Source organism: Falco cherrug, chromosome 14 (assembly GCF_023634085.1).
Source record: "Falco cherrug isolate bFalChe1 chromosome 14, bFalChe1.pri, whole genome shotgun sequence".
NCBI classification, from domain to species: domain Eukaryota; kingdom Metazoa; phylum Chordata; class Aves; order Falconiformes; family Falconidae; genus Falco; species Falco cherrug.
The window spans coordinates 7,667,341-7,689,999 of NC_073710.1; the positions used below are offsets into that span (position 1 = coordinate 7,667,341).

At 43.3% G+C, this 22,659-nt stretch overlaps 1 protein-coding gene across 6 annotated transcripts in view; it reads left to right on the forward strand.

Moving 5' to 3' along the window:
* Positions 1 to 22,659, forward strand: part of ZNF423 (zinc finger protein 423) — a 234,640-nt gene that overhangs the window by 199,610 nt on the left and 12,371 nt on the right. For all 6 annotated transcript variants that reach the window (XR_008735140.1, XM_055726858.1, XM_055726859.1 and 3 more), the window contains 2 exons: positions 11,152 to 11,283; positions 12,873 to 12,988. Coding sequence is in view for 5 of the 6 variants with exons in the window: in XM_055726858.1 (XP_055582833.1) it covers positions 11,152 to 11,283; positions 12,873 to 12,988 (248 nt within the window). In the remaining variant the exon portion in view is untranslated. Of the gene's footprint in view, positions 1 to 11,151; positions 11,284 to 12,872; positions 12,989 to 22,659 lie in introns of those variants that run through there.

A 22,659-nucleotide genomic window follows, 5' to 3' on the forward strand; every position in this document is an offset into this window, starting at 1 on the left:
CCCTTAGGTGGCCAGTTTAGACCCATCCCCTGTAAGCAAATTTCCCAAAGGTTGCGCAGTGTGTGGAAGGTGTCCCGAGGCCAGGGCTCTCGGGGTGCTGCTGATCGAGACCAGGGGGCTTTGGGGAACAGGTCTTGGTTGAGCTCCTTGCTGTCTCTGTGGTTACAGAATTGCCATTTCACCCCCTTCATGTCTGTACAGTGGGTGTATCTGTAATTTAATCACCCTGACCCTTCATTTGTTATTTTATGATTTTGTTTTCCCCTCTTCCCACTAAGACATTCCCTGTATTGTCATTGCCAGTGCCCAAATTCCTTGCCTTTTCTGTCACTGTGTAACTTGGTTTTACTAAGTGGAGGAAAATTCTGCAAGGGTGGGTCTCAGGCTAGCATTATTATAGTGGCTGCCATTTAAAAAGTCAATTTTTGCCTACAGGCAAAGTATTGTTATCAGAGTTCATACCTATTTTGCATATATACGATTGTATCTTCCCTACCTCTCTGGGGTGACAGGAGCAAATGCCGACTTCTTAATGCTGATTGTTGGATCTGAGCTTAAAATAAGAGCTTACAAGAAAAGTGAAGAACAAAATGGTGGGTAGCAGGTCTCTGACAGACCTTTATCGTTTCCTTCTTTTTTGGTTCAAACGGGGACTCCATCACAGCTTGATTTAGGATCTTACTTTATTTAAGGGAGCAGCTGAAAAGCAGTGTGATTTTTCCTCTCATTTTTAACTCTTCCTCAATAACTTTTGCAGGGCTGTGGAATATGCTTCTTCTCATCTGGGCTTATTAGGTGGATACCCCTAAATCTGTTTCAAATTCAATGAATGCACGTCAGGCCCTTTCTACAGCAATCCTACTACACCTTTTTACCTTCACAAGTCATCTTGGCCACTTCTGCACGGCTCCAGGCCATTAGTGCAGCCACCTCCTGAAGTCCTTCCCACCCTCTGTAGCTGGGAACTTCTTACACTTCTTTGCGGGCTTGAGGCTTTGTTGGGTTTTGTTGTGGGGTTTGGTTTTGTTTTGTTTTGTTTTTTAATGTAACTTGTGGGAATGGGTGGAGTCCAAGAGAGCCGAGGAAACCATGGAGATCCAGGCAGGTTTAAGCAAAAATAGCGGTGTAGGAGTCCTGCTGTTAATGAGCTATCAGATCCTCCTGGATGTTGCTGTGTTTTGGTGTGGTGACATGCTCACACTTTGCTGCAGCTGGAAGAGGGCTTCTTCAGCACTGTCATAGGATCAGTGTTTCCAGGTCTCTTCATCTGAGCTAAAATACAGGCTTTCCTCCTATCTTACACAAAGTTTTCTGGTGCAGCCCACATATGTTCTTTGGATCTTGTCCACAGCATGAGAGTTTGCGCATGGCTTTCCTGAATGGATTAAAAAGCTAATGACATATAAAAAGAGAAAATGTGTTTCTAAAAAATAAATAAAACCAAGCTGGCCATCTTGTGCACTGACAGCGTATCTGCCAACAGCCATATGCCTGACTGAATTACTCACATAATAAAATAGAAAGGGATTTGTTTACAAAGGCAAAAGCCAAAGTACTTCGAGTTTAGGAGCCTGGAAGAACATTTCTGCCCTTGCTGCTCTGCACAGCTGCGCAGGATGTGTGCATGGGTCCTCTGCAGAGAGCTCAGAGCAACGCTTTCATTGCTGCTTGTCCTTGTGCTGGACGAATTCAGCCCTAGATCGTGTGTGAAGGGTGCAAGCTGCCTGGCTGACGGACAGAACAAAAAACAAATGTAAAGGTGATAGTAGTTTGATATTAGGTTTTATGTATTGTAATCAAGGTTTGTATGTTAGATAAGTGCTACTGAGAGTAACTTCACAGTCTGTGCTGTGCGGAGTCATTGCTTGGCAGTGAGATCTCTTCCAAAAGGTCACTGGGCTACAGCTTTTCTTATTTGAGATGAAGCTGCTACAGGGTAAGATTTCCACCTGGACTGTGGAGCGTTAATTGAGCGAATTCCATCAACATCGATGGGAGATGCTCTGTACATTCACTTGTGCATATTCCCACAGTACAAGAATATATGTCTGCATAAGGCAGAGATGCTTAAGATATTTTCTTGTTTTCATGCAGATTCTTTTTTACTGCCTTAAGGAATATCGTGCGTTACTGCACCTTAGGATTCCTGACATAAAATACATCTGATAGGGGTTTTTCATTCTTTTGAGCATATTTGCGCTTAACGAGCTCTGAGAGATATTCATGCCATGCAAAATCAGTCACCTATCTTAGTCAGCCAGACCTCATTTAGTCACCCTTGGTTCCCTCTATTGGCAATGGCATCTTATTTTGTCAGCTCTGATAACCAGTTTGTGTCCCCAAGCTCCCACCCTAGTCTGTTGGGAGAGGGAGCGAGGGAAGCGCCTTGGGGTAGTGACTGGGGACAGGAGCCTCTCCAGCGCTGGGCTGTGGCATGTGTTCAGCCCTCGTATGAACAGGTAAGCTCCAGTGCAGTTGTGCTAAATGATCGTGTCAAGATAGGTGGGTAGCCATCTTCCCCCCCTCCCAAGAAAAAGCTGAGCGATGTTTCCGATTTCTTGCTTGTCTGCATGTATTCATATTTCAAAGAAATGCATTTGTTTAATCTGAACAAGCGGGTGCAGACTGCCCCGGTGTTACAGGAGTGCAGCGTTTGGCCAATCTCCAAGCTGTTTGGTGATCTGCAACAGAAATAATGCTCATGGTTGGGTTTCACTTGCACTTACAACTTTTTGTCCATTGCATCATTTCTCAGATACCTGTACTAATACAAGTTTTAATCTGACCATAGCTGATAACTGCTGTAAAGTTTATGTTACTGGATGCGTATTTCCATGTTTATACAGAATTTGCAATATCAGAATAAGGCCCCTCACAGCAGTTCACCTGTGCTCAGTGAAGAGGCACTGCACCAAGGCAGGGATAACTGAATTTGAATTTGCTGATGCAAATCAGTTTCTACACACACACACCCACACACACCCCAAGTTTGACATTTATCATACTTTGATGCCTGAAAGAACCTTCTTTGTTTCTCGGTTAAATTGTATGTTGAGAAGTATTTTCATTTTGTTATGCGTTCTGGTTTTATCTCTCATTTTACCAATCTTTCTGTTTTTCTGATGCCACCATGGAAGTAGTTTATGGCTTTCTCCTACTCCGTGCATCTCTGAGTGTTGTTGACAACAACTGGCTTGTAGCCTGTCTGTCATGTTAATTATATACTATTAGAGACCATTAATGTGATGGTTATTTACACGATAGATTTATAGTCTATCATGTCAATGTGTGCTTGGGAAACTGTAATCTGAAGATCAGTGACACACATCAGCAGGAGTTTGCGTGTTTAAGAAACACTGTGTGCTATCCCAAATGTGCCCGGCTAGTGCAGGGGGCTGGCAGCCAGGGCTGAATGCTGCCCTGACTTGGATCCCCACTCCAGGAACCTGCCTTTGGGCAGATGAAAATGCACCCAGAATTTGGCTTTTAAGCAGTAGCTGTGGGATGCAGCTGCCACTCCATGCACAGGTGCCCAGGCAGGGGAGGGGGCTGCCTGGTAAGAGGGAAGGTTTTGCCTTTGGCAGCTCTTGCTGGAGACCTGGCAGCTCCGGGGACCTCTGTGCAACCATGGTCGACGTATGCTGGAGGTCTGGGTGGGACGTGGTGGGGAGGGGGCGCCTTGTGGTTCTGGTGGCCCTGGTGCTGAAGTTGGGGAACATGCCAGGCCTATAAAATGAATAAAAAGGGCTTTACACCCGTTTAAACTCAGTTTAAAGCTTTGCATGTTTTAAAAGCACTTGGCATATTCCAGTGGGCTGTTTAATAAGAGTATAATGATGTTTTAATTTTAATTTTTAATTTCACAAGAAGAATAGATGCCAAATAGATACTAGTTATTGCTGTTTGTCTGTATTGAGCTCTTTGATGTGATATTGTCAGTAGGATCAGAGGACAGACATACTCCTACTGTGTAGCAACGCAGGGAGCTGCTTCCAGGGAAGAGAAGAGCGGAGAAGAGACCAGGTGTAATAAGTGATATTCAGGTTTAAGCAACACTGTGGCATGAGGGAGGCTAATGCAGGGAACGGGCTGTGTGGCCGTGGGCCTGGATTCAGGGCTGTGTTACTTCAGTTCCACCAGGTATCGACATTAAATTGAAATAATACAGCTGTGAACATATCAAAACATTGGAATACTCAACTAGGGTTGAGTTGTGTGGGAATGCGGTGTTTTTATTAACCCCTAGCCATTCTTAGGGGTTCGTTAGCTTTATCCAGACTCATTCTCTGTGTGCGTGTGTATGGGCCTGCACACTCAAAAGCAGCATGTGTTTCTTTTCCTGTATGGGTTTTGCATTTCCATAGAAGCCACTGGAGTTACTCCTTAATGAACTATTGTGAAGGAACAGCCAGGCCTACCAGACTTCAGTCCACAGGAAGTTTTAATATAGGCTGTTTTAAAAAAGGCATCTTCGGAGAAAGGCTGATAAAGTGCGAAGCTACTGTGCTAAAGTGTAGTGCATTTCTATAAATTATCTTTATGCAGTTTCCCAGATTAATATCTAAATCTAAAATAAAGCTCTGCAGGCGGGGTCCCTCTGGGGCTCTGCAGTCAGCAGATAGATGATGCACAACTCCATGAACTCCTTTGAACTTGCAGATTTTATTTTTCTTGTAAACCAAAAATTAAGCTGATGAAGACAGGCCCAGCAGACCCATCTCATGTGTCTGCGGTTCAGCCTTCCCCGTAGGAAAGCAGTGCTGGGGGGAGCACGCAGCCTGCAGCCGGGAGGGAGGCGCAGGCTCTGGCACAGCGCAGGAATCGCTCTTGCAGTCGGTAGGAAACTCCCTGCAATCTCATCCTCAGTCCCTCTGGGACTGTGCTTCTTTTTAATGGTCATTTTAATATTGCAGTGTACTGACATGTACTGGAGGCAGTGAACTTACAAGCTACCCTATAAATAATTTGGCATCTAATTCTGCATATTTTGAGCTTGAGGCCCCCTGAGATGATGAAAAGAGTTTAAAGCCTGTTGTGTGGTTAGGCTAATTTAGCCTCAAAAAGAGTACCTTTTCGAGGCCACAGATACATATAAGTACATCACAAGAAGCCTTGGAGTTTGTTACCAGGGATCCGTGGGCACTTCTTGTAGCACCTATGTTTGCCAGCAGGTCCTATGGCTTCTGTCTCTTAATATCTTCGGTGATTTCTCAAATCCCGTTCCCCCAGAGAGCTTCCCCAGCTGGAGAACAGCGACAGCTCCTTCGTGCTGTCTGACCCTTGTCTGGACTGCCCATCCCTTGGAAAACTATGAAGAACAGAACTGATTTTAATGAGTCTCATCCAAAAGCAAACGTAAGGAAAACCAACAAAAGAACCACGCAAATGCGTGTTGGGAACTCTGTATTTTCTTGGTTTTCCTTACATAGTTTCTAGAAAAATCCAAGTCCCTGTGTTATCGTTTTTCATTAAAGTGATGTTTCTAACCACAGTGGACAGCTCTCATATCCCTTGAAAACTTATAATAGTAAAATTGTCATAAGGATGAAGCAGGAATGCAAGTTTTTATTAAACAATCTTCGGCTCATAAAAGACATCAGTGTTGTGCCATTCTAGATCATATAAATATATTTCAAAGCAGAATCATATTTCAGCAGAGAGATAAAGCACAAAAGAATATGAGTAGCAGAAACCAACATAAAATATTAAACCATCCAAGAAGGGGTGTAGGTGTATGTTCATCCGCACGGGCAAGTCAGGGGCTGTGAGCAAGGCAAGATTTTGGCAATATATCAGTAGAGCCATGAGCACAGATATCCGTGGCAGTTTGTGTGTGTGTTTTGTGGTGGCGGGGGGGTTTGGCATGGTTTCTCACAGCACAGAGCTGGGCGTTCTGCACAGCCGTGTGAAACGCTGCGGGAACGTGACGGGTGTCTTTAGTCTGGCAGTCGTCAAAGGGAGATACGAGCTCTACCTGGATAAATAAGTATAAATAGTTTTCTTTCTGATATGTGACCAGATTATTTTCCAGTTGATTTCCAGCCAAGGTCCCAAGTGGGCCACAGATCAAAAAAAGATAAGGGTCAGTTACAAGGTTGAGCTCATTCGGCGTTGCCATAGTAACTGACCTCCAGCATCCCTGGGAGGACGGCACCCAGCTCCCCAGGTGATATTTCTGCTGCCACACCATCAATCCGCTGCCTTTCACCGCCCGGGCTGCCTAATCGCTGGGGCGCCGTGCCACAGAGCGGCTCTGCGCCGCTGGCCCATGCCGGGGTGGGAGCGGGGGGTCCTCTCACCCTGCAGCAGCCTCACCAGTGAGGGAGGGGCTCAGCTACGTCCTCTGGGATTAATTACAAAAATGTAATGGAGCAATGTGGCCCAAATGGTTTGTACAGCAGGTCGGGGGCTTAGGCAGCAATGGCGATGAAGAAATGTCGTCTGCACAGCAGACGTTGTCTTCATCCGATGTGAGCTTCTGCAAATTCACCATCCCCTCCTAGCAGTCACATTGTGCTCTCAGACCTTGGTTTTGCCTCCATCGTTGGATTGTTTTTAATGAAAACCAGTGGTGAAGTGGTGCTAGCCAGGTGAAGGGTCGAAGTGGTTCTCTGCAGGCTTTGTTTTGGACGGGGTTGTCAATCACTGTCATCCCACCCTGGTCCCAGCCCCTTGCTCCTTCACAGCCACATAGAAAAAAATTACTGGGGAAGCTCCTGCTTTCCTTATGTTTTTTTCCCTTCGCTTACTTATTTACTGGGAAGTTGACTGCATAAACAGAACAGTTCCGTGCAGTTTTCATTTTATTTCCCTGCGTTCATTCCAATTTCTAGTTATTTCTACTATAATTAGAGCACATGGCCCATTTAATTCTACCAAATTTATGATATAATGGACAGGAGAAGGTTCTCTGTGAACACAGTATATTTATTAGTGCTTTGTTACGCTGAATTACAGTATTTCAAAGTTCATTAAAAGTGCAGTTAACTCATGGATGTGTACATCTGAGTACAGGAAACATACTCCCCTTTATTGCCTTAATTTGCTGCAGCGGAGTAGAAATATACTGGTCTGGGAAGCTATAGGATGGGATGTACATGTTGTTGTCAGGAACGAGCATCAGATTGTCTTACTTGATCTCTCAAATTAGGACTATTTCATTATTCCATAAGGGAAATTTTTACTTTATTAAATCAAGTTGAAGAGAGAAGTTTTAACTAACAGTGAAGACAATGCCATCTTGATTTTTATTGTTCATATTTCCTATTTGTTATTGGTGTGATAATGTGTCAGTACACGACAGCGTTAATGCGTACTTTTATATTGCCATTAATATAGTTATAATTAGAAATGCAGCTGATACAGTACATGGGTTTAATACAGCATTATTAATTATACTGCATCCTCGCCAGGAGGCTGCTAGTGTCGGTTCTCTTAGAGGCTTAGAGACTCATTGTAATATGTATTAAATGCACATTGCTGCAGCAGAAATAGCTTTATGGAGAAGCATATTCCCACTCTAAAATGGGCAGAACAACAGTGTAAGTGCTACTAACTACCCTATCAACGTATTTAAAACTGTCCTGCAAACGCATCCGAACTTGGGAACAATGAGCGATGCGCTTTGCCGCTGCAGTTCAGCCGGGTCTGCGCAACCCGCTAATCCTTGCTAAGAGGCAGTAAATTATGTACCTCCAAATTTATACAAATGCCTGCCTTTGACATCAGTGGGCACCACCCAGGTTTCACCTTCAGGATTCAGATAATCAGCTCTCATTCCTACCAGCTTCCCTCAAGACCAGTATGGAAATAAGTATGTGTCTGCCAGGGATCAAATGCTTTTGGAGACAAAAGTAGGTACTGAAAACATTACAGGATACTATCATCTCCCCATGATACTTTTACACAAAGCGCTCTGTTCCTCTTTTGGCCTGACATAGTTTCAGCCTGACAGAATCCAGCAGGCCTGCTTGTTTTAAACAAGAGCACATCCTATTATTTTTTTGAGAAATTAAGTGTAAAATTAATGCTTATTATTTTGAGCTCAGGAAAAAAGAAAAAAGGCAAGAAACCCAAGATTCTTGTTTCCTCATCTAGTCCTGTAATCAATTGATCCACACCCAGATACACTTATGGAGAAATGGGAGAAGATCTAGCACAGCAAGCTGTAAAAATCTGCATTTTAGTTTACAAATGAGAGGGGCTGCATAATTCACTTGAGTTATGTAGGTCTCTCATAGATGCTTGTCATGTGTTTTTTTTAAAAAAAAAAAAGAGGAGGGGGAATAAAAATGAGGGAAATGATTGTATGTTTTCTATTGCTAACGCCCAGCGCCACACATTTGACTGGAGTGTTGGCTGTCATGCCGCATTGTCAAAAAGCCGCCTTGCATGTACCTATATGATCTTATATAATTCAAGGAAGTTATTCTCCAAAGGTGACTGAGTATCCCTATACATGCGTCGTGTTTCTGTGTAAAATAATATGCTGTAAAATGCCATAGAGGAGAGAGTGATTATAGCAGCAAATTCTATCTATATCTTTGGGCATTTTCATATTTTGAATACACATGCATGAAAAGAGAAACGTTTGTCATGCTAACCATGGTACTTTTTTCCCCCTTTTTTCTTCCTGGATGGTTTTATAGACACAAGAAATACATAATGGACTCCTGTGGGAGTGGAATAAAAACCCCCACTGGTGAGGAGAAGGCCTTATAATTCAGAAGTGGATTTGCAAATCAAAAGGTCTTGCCTCGAGTGGGATAAATTTCCAGATCTGCAGGAACCCATTATGTTTTATTATTTTTCATTCGAGTTTTAGTTTGTTTGTTATGGGTTTAACTATTTAAAATACTGCAGGGATCAACCAAGAAAATACACAATCTCTGTTACCTAATTAAACATACCAAGCTTGTAAGAATATACTTCAATTGGAATGCTGAGCATTGTTGGTTTTTTTTTTAATTTTGCTGAAATTATAGGTATTTAGGCTGCAGAAAGGAGCAGTTGTCTAATCAGCACTATGTGTCCATCCGTATTTATGAACACATGTGCTCACATAGGACCATAGGCTGTACATGAATCACCGTTTGCCAAACACCCAGTATGAGGAGGGTAGGAAATTAATGTCAAACATGATTTCTCTGATTTACTCATAGAAGGAATTTGTTCCATTCCCCCCAGTACCTGCTTTGTCCTCTCCAGGTTTATTGCAGCGTTCAGTTGCTGTACACAGCTGTGGGCATGCTCAGGATGCTCAGCACAAGACACATATCCCTTCCCCATGTTTCCTCCCCTCCAGAGCAGATTATAAAGATTGCACAAAGCCAAAAGTTTTCAGTCAAGGGTCTGATGGGAGAAGCCGGCCTTACACTACAGTGAAGGGAGAGGGTCAGGGTTTTGAAACCCATCCGTCGGAGAGGGCGATGTGGTGGCTGCCCAAACCAGAGAATTACAAACCACATTGCATTCTAGAAATATTCCAGTCCCTGGTTATGGCTGCTCAGGGAATCCATGGAGCTGCTGTCCTAGAGTCACCAGCCCTTTCCTCTTCCTGACTCTTCCCTTCCTTTCCTTCTCTCTTTTTACCTCCTTCCCAACCCACCTGTTTACTTCTCCCCATCCCGCCGGCACATGCTGGCGCACAAGGCGCTTGTGTGGAGATTTTATTTTTTTAAAATTGTTGTCATTTTTCACACTACGCGGAGGGCCCTCCAAGGTCCGTGTGTGCTGGGAATTGCCTCTAGCCACAAACGTGCCAAGGTGCCAATGTGCGAGAGCCACCGTGCGCCTGGGCACAGGCTGTGCCCGGCATCCCACGCGCAGAGCCCTGCTGTTTGCCTGCCCTGGCACCTGACTCCCCACCTTGTGAAAGGGCTTTGGGATCCTGAGAGTACCAAAGGCCTTACAGAAACCAAAAATGTCCCTCTGGCCCCTTTAAAGATATGAAAAGCTAATTTAAAGCAATTATAAGTAAAGACCTGATTCTGAAGGCTTGCATGATTCACAAGATCCAATGCATCTGGCAAGAGATTAGTCCATGGTCTATCGTAGTCACTTCTTCGCTATCTTGGAACTAAAAATTGAAGTCAGTGATATTTGAAGATACAAAAATAAAGCTGTGTACATCAAAAGACAGAATTTCTTTAGCTTTTAAAAATATGTTTTCATGAGAAGTTCATGTGCTGCCACAGTGAAGGAGGGACATGTTTTCGGGACGTATTTACAGAACCATCCACAAGTTTTTATTAAATTTTAGTTGTTTTCTGATTTATATAAACTGTATGTTGTATTGTCTAGATTTCTACAACTCTCTCCTTCAAGAAAACCAAAGGATTGTTTTATGTGTCAAAATTGTTTTAATATGGCTTCAGTACCTCAAAAAAAGGCTCAGCTGCACCCAGAACCACAAAGCTCAGTAAACAGAGAAACAGGTCATCTTTAAAAAGTGGTAGGCTTGAAACAATAGTAATAATTATTGTTATTTCTCTATGAGTTCAGCTAGAATATAGGGACTTTTAAAATGGGCCCCGTGTATTCAATGCTTAAGATCTATGACATGGACATTACACTTTCAAATGACATTTAAATACCTCCAATGCTCTCTCTTCACCTTGGGGAAAAAAACAAGGGGTGTAGAATCAAGGCTGAAACTCTTCCCTGGACTCCTGCTATTCTCCTACGGTTTCTTCCTCTCCCATATGTTTGCAGCGTAGGCTGATGTGAAGACAGCATTTCAGCCTGCTTTCAGCGTTGTTGGTTGAATTCACCCTGTTAAATTAATTTTAAATGCTGTTTGACTATTTAATAATCTATACCCAGAGCAGGGATGCGCTTCCTTTGTGGTAGGATGTGAGGTGGAGCGGTGCAGCGTTGTCACGAGCCTGGGAGCAGGCACGTGGGTCCCCGACATGTTCATGGCAGTGCTGCTTTCATCACAGCTGAAAATCAACGCCCCAAAATGCGACGGGGGGCTGGACACCCACACGCCCCGCACAAGCAGCGAGGCTGGCGAGGCTGGAGCCGCAGCGATGTCTGCGGGTCCTTGAAGTCATGCGCGCCGGCACGGGTGTTTCTCGTCGACTGCTGCTGCATCCCCGACGCTAATCTGCTGTGTCACTAACAAGTTGTATCATTTGAACCTTGCAGAGGAAGGCATCAATCATGAGTGCAAGCTGTGTAACCAGATGTTTGACTCTCCGGCAAAGCTCCTGTGTCACCTGATTGAGCACAGCTTTGAGGGGATGGGAGGCACATTCAAATGCCCTGTTTGTTTCACAGGTAAGACAGGGAGGCCAAGACAAGCCTCAGCGTGCATGGCTTGATCCAGAAACAACGCTCAGGGGATTTGTAAAATACTGTAGTCCTTTCCTTGGGAAAAAGAAATACTGTGCTTGGAAATGTTCAAAATATCGCCTGTCTGAAACTGGGGCTCGCTCTGAAGAGCAGCACTGTGGTGTTTGACACCAGGCAGCACTGACGCATGCAGCAGCTCCGCATCACCCCCCACAAATCGAAGCCTTTTAAATTATACTTCATGGCTCGAAGGCGCGATGCGTTTCCAAGTGCAGGACTTGCAAGGGATGGACCTGCTCTTGCAAGCCCGTGTTTACCTGAGCAAGGACCCCTTAAAGGCTAGGTAGCTCACAGTCCACTCACAGAGGTGAGGCTCACTTAAGTAAAGGTTTGGTAAGAGCAAATTGTCCAACTGTATAGTTTTGCCAGCTCCTCTCTCAGAGGTTTTTGAAGCCCAGGTTTCTGGCACATTTCTAACTTCTGTCTCAGGGCCTGCTAGGTATTCCTTCCCTGTAGTTCATTTTAAGCTGTCTTATCGGTGCAAATGGTCTGGGGTGATCTTGCTTTTAAAGGATCTGCAGGATGCATGTTAAAGGCTGCCTTTTGTACTCTTAAAAAACAGCAGTTAACATCTGCATTTCCAAACTCCTTGAGAGATGAGGGTGGAAGAGGTGTGACTGTGGACCTGCTGTCAGTAGAGGGGCACGGCAGCACCTGTGATTCCTTTAACTTGGGTGGAAGTGGGGCGAACCCACAGTCTTTAGGGTTTGGCCCACAATTTGAGAGCCTGCTTTTTGTGTGAGCTTGGCGTTAATTTATCGTTTCCTGAAATGTGCTGTAAAATGACTCTCTGAGTGCCCGTGTTTAATTCTACTGAAGAAGCTATTTTCACATACTGAAGATTATTCATATAAAATGAGACAAAAATTAAACGAGATGTATTTTTAACCAGCTAAAGCCTGCGGTTCCATATGTTTCACTTTCAAATTTCACTTGATAAAGTCAGAATAATTATCAATTCAAAATCATAATGTAGATGCTGTGATATTTGTGATGTTAAATCGTAATCTTTTTTCTTATACTGAATGAACAACCCATTTAAAAGGTCTAAAAATTGTGACAAGCCTGCCCTTTCGGATTTACGTGTCTGCGAGAAATGTTATTCTGGGCCACACATCTTCCAGACCAGCCATGAAGGCTTCTCCTGGCCCAGTTGTCCTGCATTAAAAATGCATCCGATGCACCTGCCGTGGGCCCAGAGCTACCCGCAGAAGCGGTGATGTCCTTTCTTTGGTCTGACGACTGAATTCTTCCAGTTACCTGTGGACAGCGTTAGCTTTATGTGAAATATCAAAAATCCATACAGGATATAGAGTCTGTTAGAAGTAAGCTGACTGTCAGCCTGGAGACTCTAAATTGACTACTTGTAAGGAAATTCTGCTGAACCAAGTGTATCGGCACTTCTCTGGCAGGTAGCCTTGGACTTTTCAGAGTCTTTGCAATTGTAAAAGTGTAGTTCAAGACAAGATGCTTTATATGAAGCAATCTCAACTAATCGTACTATGTCGTTTCAGTTTTTGTACAGGCAAACAAACTGCAGCAGCACATCTTTGCAGTCCACGGGCAGGAAGATAAAATTTATGATTGTTCCCAGTGCCCACAGAAGTTCTTCTTTCAAACAGAGCTTCAGGTATGTTTACAACAGGACTAAAAGCAATGCTAAAGCTGTCGATTTCTCTGTGCAACCGTCACCCTTGTGTAGCATTTAGAAAAGGTGCATACCCTCAGTATGGCCTCTTCTGCCCTTAAACAGTCTCTCGGTCTCCTCCTGCCTCCCTGGGTGCTATCAGGAGAAAGGGGTCTCTGAGCATGGCTGGAATAAATAAATAAATAAGACAAGACAGATATCATGATTCTTTATGAGTATTTCTCTTGACAGTAGTGTTGCTACATCCTGACATGTCTACGTCAAACACCTTGTAAATAATTTCTTTTTCTCTATTAATAATTCAGGGACTGATTAACATACAAAGACTAAGCAAATGGGAGCTGCCCCCTCCCCTTCCTCACTGTTAAGTCACAAGTAAAGGAATTTTTCCTACCGAGGTATGAGAGCAAAGCATGGGTGCAGCTCAACACGCTTAATTAGAGGCTCCGCCAAGGCACTAACACATCAATAAGCTGCAGGTTCTGCAAACCAGGCGTTATGTACCCGTTTCCCTGGCAGCCTGGGGGCCACCGCCACAGCAGTATTAGCCTCTACAAAGCCCGTGCTCGGCCCGCACCCGTTCCCAGGGGCAGCAAGCCTTTTGGAGGGGCTGGACCCTGAGCTGGGCATGCTACTGCAGCTCTCTTGGGTCCCTGGCCCCAGGGGCTGCCTTAAGCTGTGCTGGTGAGGCTGGGGTTCAAATCGCACTGGTACCTTTGGTGCAAAACCCATGCAGATGCTGAAACCTCGATGGCGAGCGTGCCTGATCCCTCGCGGGGGATGGACCACCAGAGCTTGCTTTCCTAAAGAGCTGGCAGGGAGGCGCCCACCCAGGCGTCCTCCTCACACATGTCTTGCCTGTGTAGCACAGCCACCAAAATACTGCTGCCGTCCCCTAGCAAATGCAGTCTTTTTATGGAATGGTACTGTATGCCTCATCTAAATCTATTAGCTTTATAAACCATGATTTACTTAAACTTTGGAGGGTTTTTATTTATCTTGCTGAATTCCCAAGCTACTGCCTCTTGTGTCGTGCTGTCATGCTGTGGAAGGATGGTTGATCTTTTCACTTTGTTGATTTTATTTTTTTTCTCCCAGGGGAATCTCTTCTTTCCCTTGTTCTAGCAATCTGATTTGCATAAGTGTACAAAAGTTTTAACTATACCTTGTTAATATTTTAATAAAGTCAGCAGATTTGGGGTTTGTGTGTTCTCACTATGAACGTTTTATGAAGGCAGCAGTGGTTTGCAAAGCTGGTTCTGATTTATCCTCCCATTTTTCCTTTAAAGTGGTGTTTGGTCAAAATGCCAGCACAATTAAAATGGGCATACTGGCTTCCTAGGTCACTGCATTAACCTTTAAAATCAGATGATCAAATAAAGCAAACTCTGTTAAATTATAGCCTTAACAGCAGCCTGTTTTTTGCAATTAACAGTTTTAATCACATAGTGTTTCAGTTCTGAAGTGTTGTGCATTGCAAAATTGCTGCAAATAGCAGCTTTAATCAGATAAATTATGATTGTAATTTTCCAGTTTTTATGCAGGATTTGTGTGCACTTAAAATTTCTGTGCTCATAATAATTACACGAGTAGTTTTGAATGGTGTTGGCTGAATGAAAATTCAGTACTTAGCTGCACAGTTTTAGTCTTTATTTCAGCAGTGACTCAGAAATGTGTGTTTACTTGATGCCAGGGATTTCACTAATCCAAATACCTGAGCCAAGGAGGACACAAAATGTGTGTATAAATCGGTTAGAAATGCTCAAGACTTTTGTACCAGTCTGCCTTGGCACATTCATCTCATCAGTTTCTGATGTGTAAGCTGCCTATTCTAAATTCCTCAACCATTGGTTATATTTTTGTTGAGTAATGAAGATTTAGTATTATTTTTAGTGAACCTGTTGTTCAGCTGCTAGTTAGGGTTAAATCTGCATAAACCTTTCAGTCTCCTAACGGTGCAATTGTTCTCATGTGGGCAAATCACCATCCATCAAGGGGTTCTACTTGATGAATTTGACTTTTCAGTTCTGATCTTGCTTTCCCACTGGCGTAAAATAACTAGTGTCAAAATCTGAACCTACGCTTTGTTTTACTTCTGTGTATTTTTTTAAGTGAAACCACGGAAAATACTTTTTAAAACATTGAACATTTGACTGTTTCAAGACATTCAGAGTGGAGTGCTTACAGAAAAGGAGGGAGGGGAAAATGACAGGCAGCACAGGGAAAAGGTAACTTCTAGAGATGTCATGCAGTGGCTTGAATTAGCCCTGCTGATTTGTGAACGTTTCTTTAAACACTTAGGGTAAACACCAAGTAAGTGCAGAAGGGCACGTGTGTGCCACGTGATGAGAAACGTGGCCACTGTAAATGTACTTTTAGTGGTTAGTGCAAATACTGCTTCGGCAGTGTAACGCTGGAAGCAATCAAACCCTCTTTGCGCTTCTGAACTAGCAGCTGTATTTTAATATAGGTTTATGTTTTGAAGTTTACGCCATCTGATGGAGCCGTAAACCCAAAGCTTAAGAAAGCTCCGAGGAACTGAAGTCATTCTATAAACAGTGGAATTTCTGGTGTGAATCTGGAGCAATGAGTCAGTGAGGTTACCTTGATGATATTGCCATAAGAAAACAGAATGTTACTTAACTGCTTCCATTATCTCATGGAAATAAGGAAGGAAAACATGCTAAGGCTAAGTATGAGACACAAAGGAAACGGTATGTGTGATAACCCCACATACCCTTAGGGCAGAAGAGGAAGGGCTGGCAGCTCCGTGTTTTTCACATCCTCAATTTGTAAGATTGACAGCTCTGAATATGATGAAAATCTCCTGGAAAAAGGTAAATTCATAGCTAACGTGTAGAACACAGAGGCTATAGCGTTTCTTTCCCCCCTATTAAACCTTGCTCACTGAAACAAACGTAGAGGTGGAGGTTTGGGGGGTTCCTCACATGCAGGGCAGAAGGAGCCCTTTCAAACAGAGTGCCAGCTCTGGGACCCATGTCAGGAGCCGCCGGCCACCGCTGGCACGCCCGCTTCACCCAGGCAGCTGGAGTCAAAGCGGCACGCAGGGCACCGAGACGGGGGAGATGAGCTAGTTCTGTGACACCTGAAATTTTGGTCTTTACTATTTAAAATATAGCAGGGAGCTCTGCCAACACCAAAGATGGGTCAGAAATTATGGGTGCTGAGAGTTTTATTTGTGGTGTGATTCACAGCAGGGAAAGATACCTCCTCAATTGCTTGCATCGAGAATTAGCGAGAATTACATTAAGCAAATTGTGACTGAGCAGTGATTTTCAGAGGAAAGTTAAGGAGGGTTTTCATATGTATGCTTTTGCCACACTGCTTTTTCCAAGGAGCCATCATATAACCAATGAAATATTTGTATTTAAAGGATTAATTCCTGCTGTTTGCTTGTGTACTGTTAATCATACCGTTTCCTCCTAAATGATTACAATTGATGAAAACTAAGGCAAGGGATATAATAAACAATGCGCAAATAATCGAGGTACCGAGGGAGCAGGGTACCTGCCAGGTCTTTCCTAGCACAGGTGTTCAGGTGTTTTATTGCCTGCTATGAATAAAGGGCTTTCTTTTCTGTTCAGATTTGGAGATATGTCAAACCACTAAATTAAGAGAGCTTCACCAGAGGAATTTGCTGTCATTTTAAGCACCCAGTTTCTTTAAACAGACATATATCAAAAGGAGAGTGGCTACTACGGCTCATTGGCTAACACTGTGGTCTGTCTCCCCCCTCATTTTATTTTATGTGAAAAGCTGGCAATTTTCATATATCCATAAACAGGCATGAGCTGCTGCAGAGAAATTGCACTCATTATATTAATAATGATTTGCCATGAACGTCCTCCAGGGGCTTGATTTGGTCCACATCAAAGTCCTTGGGATTCTTTCCGCTGATTACAGCAGATCAAGCCCTAAGCAGGTTTTCCTTTAAGTCTGCTTTTAATGTCAGCTCGATGTTAGATATGTCTCCTGTAGAGGGCTGCATCCTGCCCGGGCGAGGGGGGCACCGCAGCAGGGCACCACATGGTCTGATGGGGCCTGATGGGGGATGTTACGATGCTGCTCTGTGCCCTGGGAGTGGCGCAATGAGGAGCAACATCTCCAGCCTGCTCACGCCAGTGGTCCTTGGGGCCATCGGGGTACAACAGTGTCCCCTGAAGCACATGGGGAGAACGAGAGCCTCTTGGGTTTTACGTGACCCGCCTGTACCCAGGCAAGTCTACTGGGCTGCATCTAAGGGCTCAGTTCACCACCAATGGTCAGAGCGCTGAATATAGACATAAGCAATGTTGGGTCTGTACCCAGCTATTGAAAATCTTTTAGGGGTTATTGTCACCAGCTTCTACTTGAAAAATGGGCTTTACCTGCTTCCTGGGGGTACAAGAAAGCTTACCTAACTAGAAGTAAAATTTTTCTTCCAAACAGCCCTATGCGCTTGCAACACTGAAATATCTCAGTGCTTCTGGGCTGTGGTGTCCACACAATCAGTGAGAGAAAAGCAAATCTGTGGTATTTTGACGAAGTTGCAGAAAATATTTTTCCCTGGGGGAGTGTGTGGATGGCAGGACAAATGGGACCTGAAATGTGGCTCTTATCTCAAGGCAGTGCTTTCATGTAACGTAACTTTTGCTGTATTTCAGAACTTACGTGTGACTTAGATGTTAAACACCAGGAGCTTCGTGCTGGAAACAAACCACAAGCTTTTTCCAAGAGCTCTTTCTTTCATATGAAGCACCCACAAAATCATGTGTAGAATTAATTTTCTGCAAGTAAAAGCCATTTTTTCTTTTAAACAGAATTTATATCTTTGCGTTTCAGTTGTTGATAGGCTCTTTTTTTTTTTTTTTTTTTTTTTTTTTTTTTTTTAGTGTTAGTCCTCCTTTAAAATCCTAAAAATGACCCAGTCGGTTATCTTAGCAGATTTGGCTACCATTTCTTAAAAAAATGTTGCTGTGGTGCTTGGAGTATTGTTAAATTTTAATTATTAGTAGTTACAAAGCTAATAAATTACAAGAATACCAAAATCTATTCCAGCCATATTGCTGGGTTTCATTCAGACGCAGTCAGATAATTATAACTAACAATAATTAAAAATTAAAAGTGCTGTAGGCACATACCCATCATGTTGAGTCTGTCTGCCTGAACACGCTTTATGGACTGCAAAACCACAAGTTTTACCTCTGATCTATTGTCACAGCGGGGAAGAGTTTTTACCTGTTAGGTCTCCAGTTTTCAATATGTATGTTTAATTTGTTGGGAGGAGGAATAATATGGCTGTTTAACAATTTGGGGTTAGGAACAGGCTCTCATAAGGACAAAAGCTAAGAAAGCCAGGGCAGCCTCTGCAGGGCTGTCCTGGGCTGTGCAGCGGCTGCGGTTGAGGTTCTGTGCGGGTGATGCTGGAGGTTTCCTGGCCCTGACATGCGCGGAGGTTAATGCTGTATGTAAGAAGGGGCTGCTCATGCTTGTGCACCTCTGTGTGATTTGTCAGCACCTTCTTCCCTAGCACAAAATGGGGTGGTGTTTCCTGCATCTGAGGCTGGGGGTGCTGTTGGAGCAGCCACCTAATCCAGAGCGCGTGGCCTCTTTGTGTGGCCACTTCTGTGGAAACAAAGGATGGTGCAGAAATCTCGCCTTGCCCTGTGTTTGATGTAGTGACGAGGTGTAGCGGTTTCATTTGGAAAGATGCCTCTGATCAATACGTTGCTGCATCTTTATCATCCCTGAGGTCTCTTTAGTGAGGTGCAGAAAGATCTCTCGCGTCTGCAAAGTTTCACCTGAGATAAAGCTTGGAAATGTCTGGCACTGGAGTAGCGTGTCCCATAACAAAAGACCCTCCTTCACTTTTTACACCATTAGCACTATTCTGTGGCTGGCCCTGGCTAACAAAGTGAATGTAACTTCACATTAACATGTGCAGAAAACCCAGCAGCGATGCAGAGCAGGGGAAAAAAAAAAAGAAGGGAGCCAGGTGAAAGGCATCGTTTCAGTCATTAATGCACTTAAGCGCACCCAAGTGTCAACATGTGTGATCAAGTGTAAGGAGGCATGTCGTTCCAATGTGGCAGCGCTGGCACACAGAAGGGGCTTCCTACAGCAGAGATGGCACTTGGATCCGGTGCTCAGGCTGCCCAGCTAAACCCGTCGTTGCCTGTCATCTATGCCCTAGGGCAAGGGTCCAACCAACTTTTGCGTAGGCACCATGCCATCCCAACAGATGGGCAGGAGTGTAAGCTGCCAAGAGACAATGTATATGCATCAATTGTGTTTATTGAAAGCACAATTCCTGGCTGGAAATGTCCAAATGTCTATTTATTCTGAGATAAGATGCCTTTAGTTAATGGATATGGAAATGCAGCCTAGCTTTGAACTAATTACTTCATATACATTACAAAACGTAATGCAGGCACGCAAATGTAAGATGTGCTGATTGTGGGGAATCCAGGTAAAGGTCTGACATGACACAAGAGTGCCTCCTAAATTTGCCTCCAAGTGCCAAGGTACTACTCTCCTCTAAATACTGGAGACCAAATTTTGTAGGAGCCGCACATAACTATACAAAGTGCTGGCACAGTATGTAGTGATACGCAAGCAGCCAGCTTTTTATACTTGCAGGTTTTTGTTTGCACGCAGATGTCTAAGCTCACCTCCCCTCTTGGTGGTGGAAACCCTTTTTACTTGCGTGGGTAAATGAGGGCAATACATTAATCCAAACCAAAGCTGGACCAGTTTACACATCTCACTGAAGAGGTTTTTTTTCTATGTGACAAAAACAGAGAAAAAGCATGTAATATGCTTTTAAATTTGGCAACATTGTTGCCCACCAAAAAGAGTAATTTATGGAAGCATCCAGAGAGGAGTCTCTGCACAGATGAAAGCATGTTTCTTTCCCCTACTAGTTAGCTTTATTCAATCAGGACTGGTAACTGTTTTCGGAAGATGTGCTTTAAAGATCCTTCTGAATATATGATCTTGTTATTCATAAAGATCCAGGCATACTGTACGTAAATAAATAAAGCAGGAATGTTTTACTTCCAGATACATTAATGTATTCCTATCTTCTTGGAAGCAGAGCGCACGGGCTGTGTTTAACATCCATCCTTGACCAAAAGGAGGAAGCACAGGAGAAGAAATGAGAAATGGATTTTCTTTCGGAAAGACCAGATTGCACTCTCTGGTCTGGCAATAACAATTACTAATGACATTTAGAGAGAAATTAAGGATGAGAAATGCAAGTTGGCATTTCAGCAGTGCCAGTCAGTAACATTGCATCAGAGCTCACAGGAGAGATGAGAAAAAGTTTAGGGACGGAAAATTAATTTTGTTATGTCAACAATTAACAAATACCTTTTCTTCATTCTTTACCACACTATCACAAATTACTACTGTGATAGTATTTAGCAGTTCCTCAGGTGAATGAAATAGCACTTTGAAATCCTTATTTCTGGTGTCAAACACACACGTTTTGTTGAACAGTGACTGACAGAAAGGTTCAAACTGACCAGGGAGGAAGAAAATGAGCTTTTGAATGTGTGGTAGCAGGAATATTCTTTGTGGCTTCTCTCTGCAGATCTCTGTGGTTTCTATAACCATGCATGACTGAAGTTTACCAGCACTTTTTCTGAGGTTGTTTTTTTCCTGTTTTATACATTTGCAAAGGCAAAGGTTGAACAATATACCCAGATCCATGCAGGAAAATTTTGGTGGAGCCAGTCCTGGAAGCTTCTGACCTTTTATTCGGAAGTCCTTCAGCTGTTCGCAGGGTGAAATTGCTGTCCCCATAGGAAGGCGGTAGGAAGCCCCTTTTCCTGCTGCTCTGCCTAGAACCACAGAGCAAAGGGGCCATAAGCTGTAAGTCCGGGAGTGTGGCCACTGGCACGGCTGGCTGTGCGGGGACAGTGTCCTCAGGGACAGCAGACCTGATACCACCGCTTGGCCCTACCAGGCTTGATAGCACATGCCTTTCTAAGCAGTCCTTAAAATAGAAACAGAATCTTCGTGTAATATTCAGGCAAATAATTTGTTTTGGTTTGTTTTCTCTCCAAAAAGTCTTGTCACAATTTTTCTTTGCTGGTGGGAAGAGATCCCTAATACAGCCCCTTTGATCTGCTGCTGCTATAGTGGCTGCTGTGGAAGGTAGTTTGGGGTCTGAGCACAGAAAAAAAAAGGATTAGCTCCTTTTCTTCCTGTAAGTGTCGCTAGCATGCAGAGGAACTGACTTCATTTTTCAAAGGAAGAGGGATACTGCACTGGAAAGGGCAGAGCGTAAGCATTATTTAAGGAAAACAGCGGAGCTTGATCAGCCTCTGTTTTAAAGAGCTCATCGAAGGTGGTGTACAGCATCCTTTTAAAAGTTCTGTCTCTTCATTTGCTTGCTGCTAGAGCAAAAGGGGGATGCTTGTCCAGACATAACGGTATATGCCTGAGTGTTTTCACAAGAAATGTCTAGATCATTAAATATAATAGGTCTCAGCTGCAGTTTTGATCACTGAAGCATGCACACAATTCATCACAGCAAATTAGGTACGTCTTTGTAACTTATCTTTCTGCAATTTGCTGGCACTTTTTAGAGAGCTGAAACTTATACTGTATGTGCTGCAGAAGCCATTTCAGATAAAATATTCTGTGTTTATTGTTGGAGAACAAGGATTCACTAATAACAAAAACATGGAGCAGTGTATGTTTCTGCTCCTGTATCTTGCAGAACCAGCAGTAGTACCAGCAGAGATGCCCAGCCACATTCATTATTTATATATTTTGGTGAATTTCTTGTCTGCAGTAAAAGAGATATAAGCTTCAACATCAGACTGTTTGTGCCAAATTCTATCCTACAGCCCATTCAGGAAACCTGAGGCAGCCGTGGTTCTCAATCATTACACAGCCCATTTATCTGATAGGAGTTTTGTCCTCTCTGCCTTGCTGAAACGTTGCTTGTTCTTTAAAAGCTTAGTTTGACCTTTGGAAAGAAAAGGCATTTGCTATTTTAATTTTTTTTTTGAGAGAGAGAGAGAACCTGAACCTACTTAAATAGAAATTGGCATTCAAAAGCAGCACAGTTATTGAAAAGCATTTACTTTATTACTAGAAGAGAACAGACGCTAGTGAGCTTGAAAATTACATTTCAGTGGATTCATCAGTTTCAGTCACTAGTTAGTCTGTGAACAGATGGAAATATTTGTAACAGTTAACGTGAATTTATACCTTGCATTTCTACATTTGCCTTAAGAGCACTGGTATCTTAGCTGCTGACTAGAAGAATTTGGAGATGTACTTTATCTGTTTTATTTTTCTGAAAGATGATATGGTTGTTTCTAATTGCAAGGATTTCTTGCATGATAGAAAGGGCCTCAGTTTTCAGAAATGTGAATGATATATAGCTCCTGTGTAAGGAAAATCTTGTAGAAGAATCCCCCAGTACGGCTGCTGCAGAAAAAAATAAACATCTCAGCCTAAACCCAGATAAACCCCCATGGAATGAGAAAATAATTTTCAATAACCAGATATTTTTAACTCTGTGTATGAAGGTAGTAATCACAGTCGCCTGTATCTGCATCTAGGGTGTGCCACAGTCCTAATTTCTTGTCTCTTCCCCCCACCCTGAAATTTAAGGCTACTGGTTAACAGAGCAA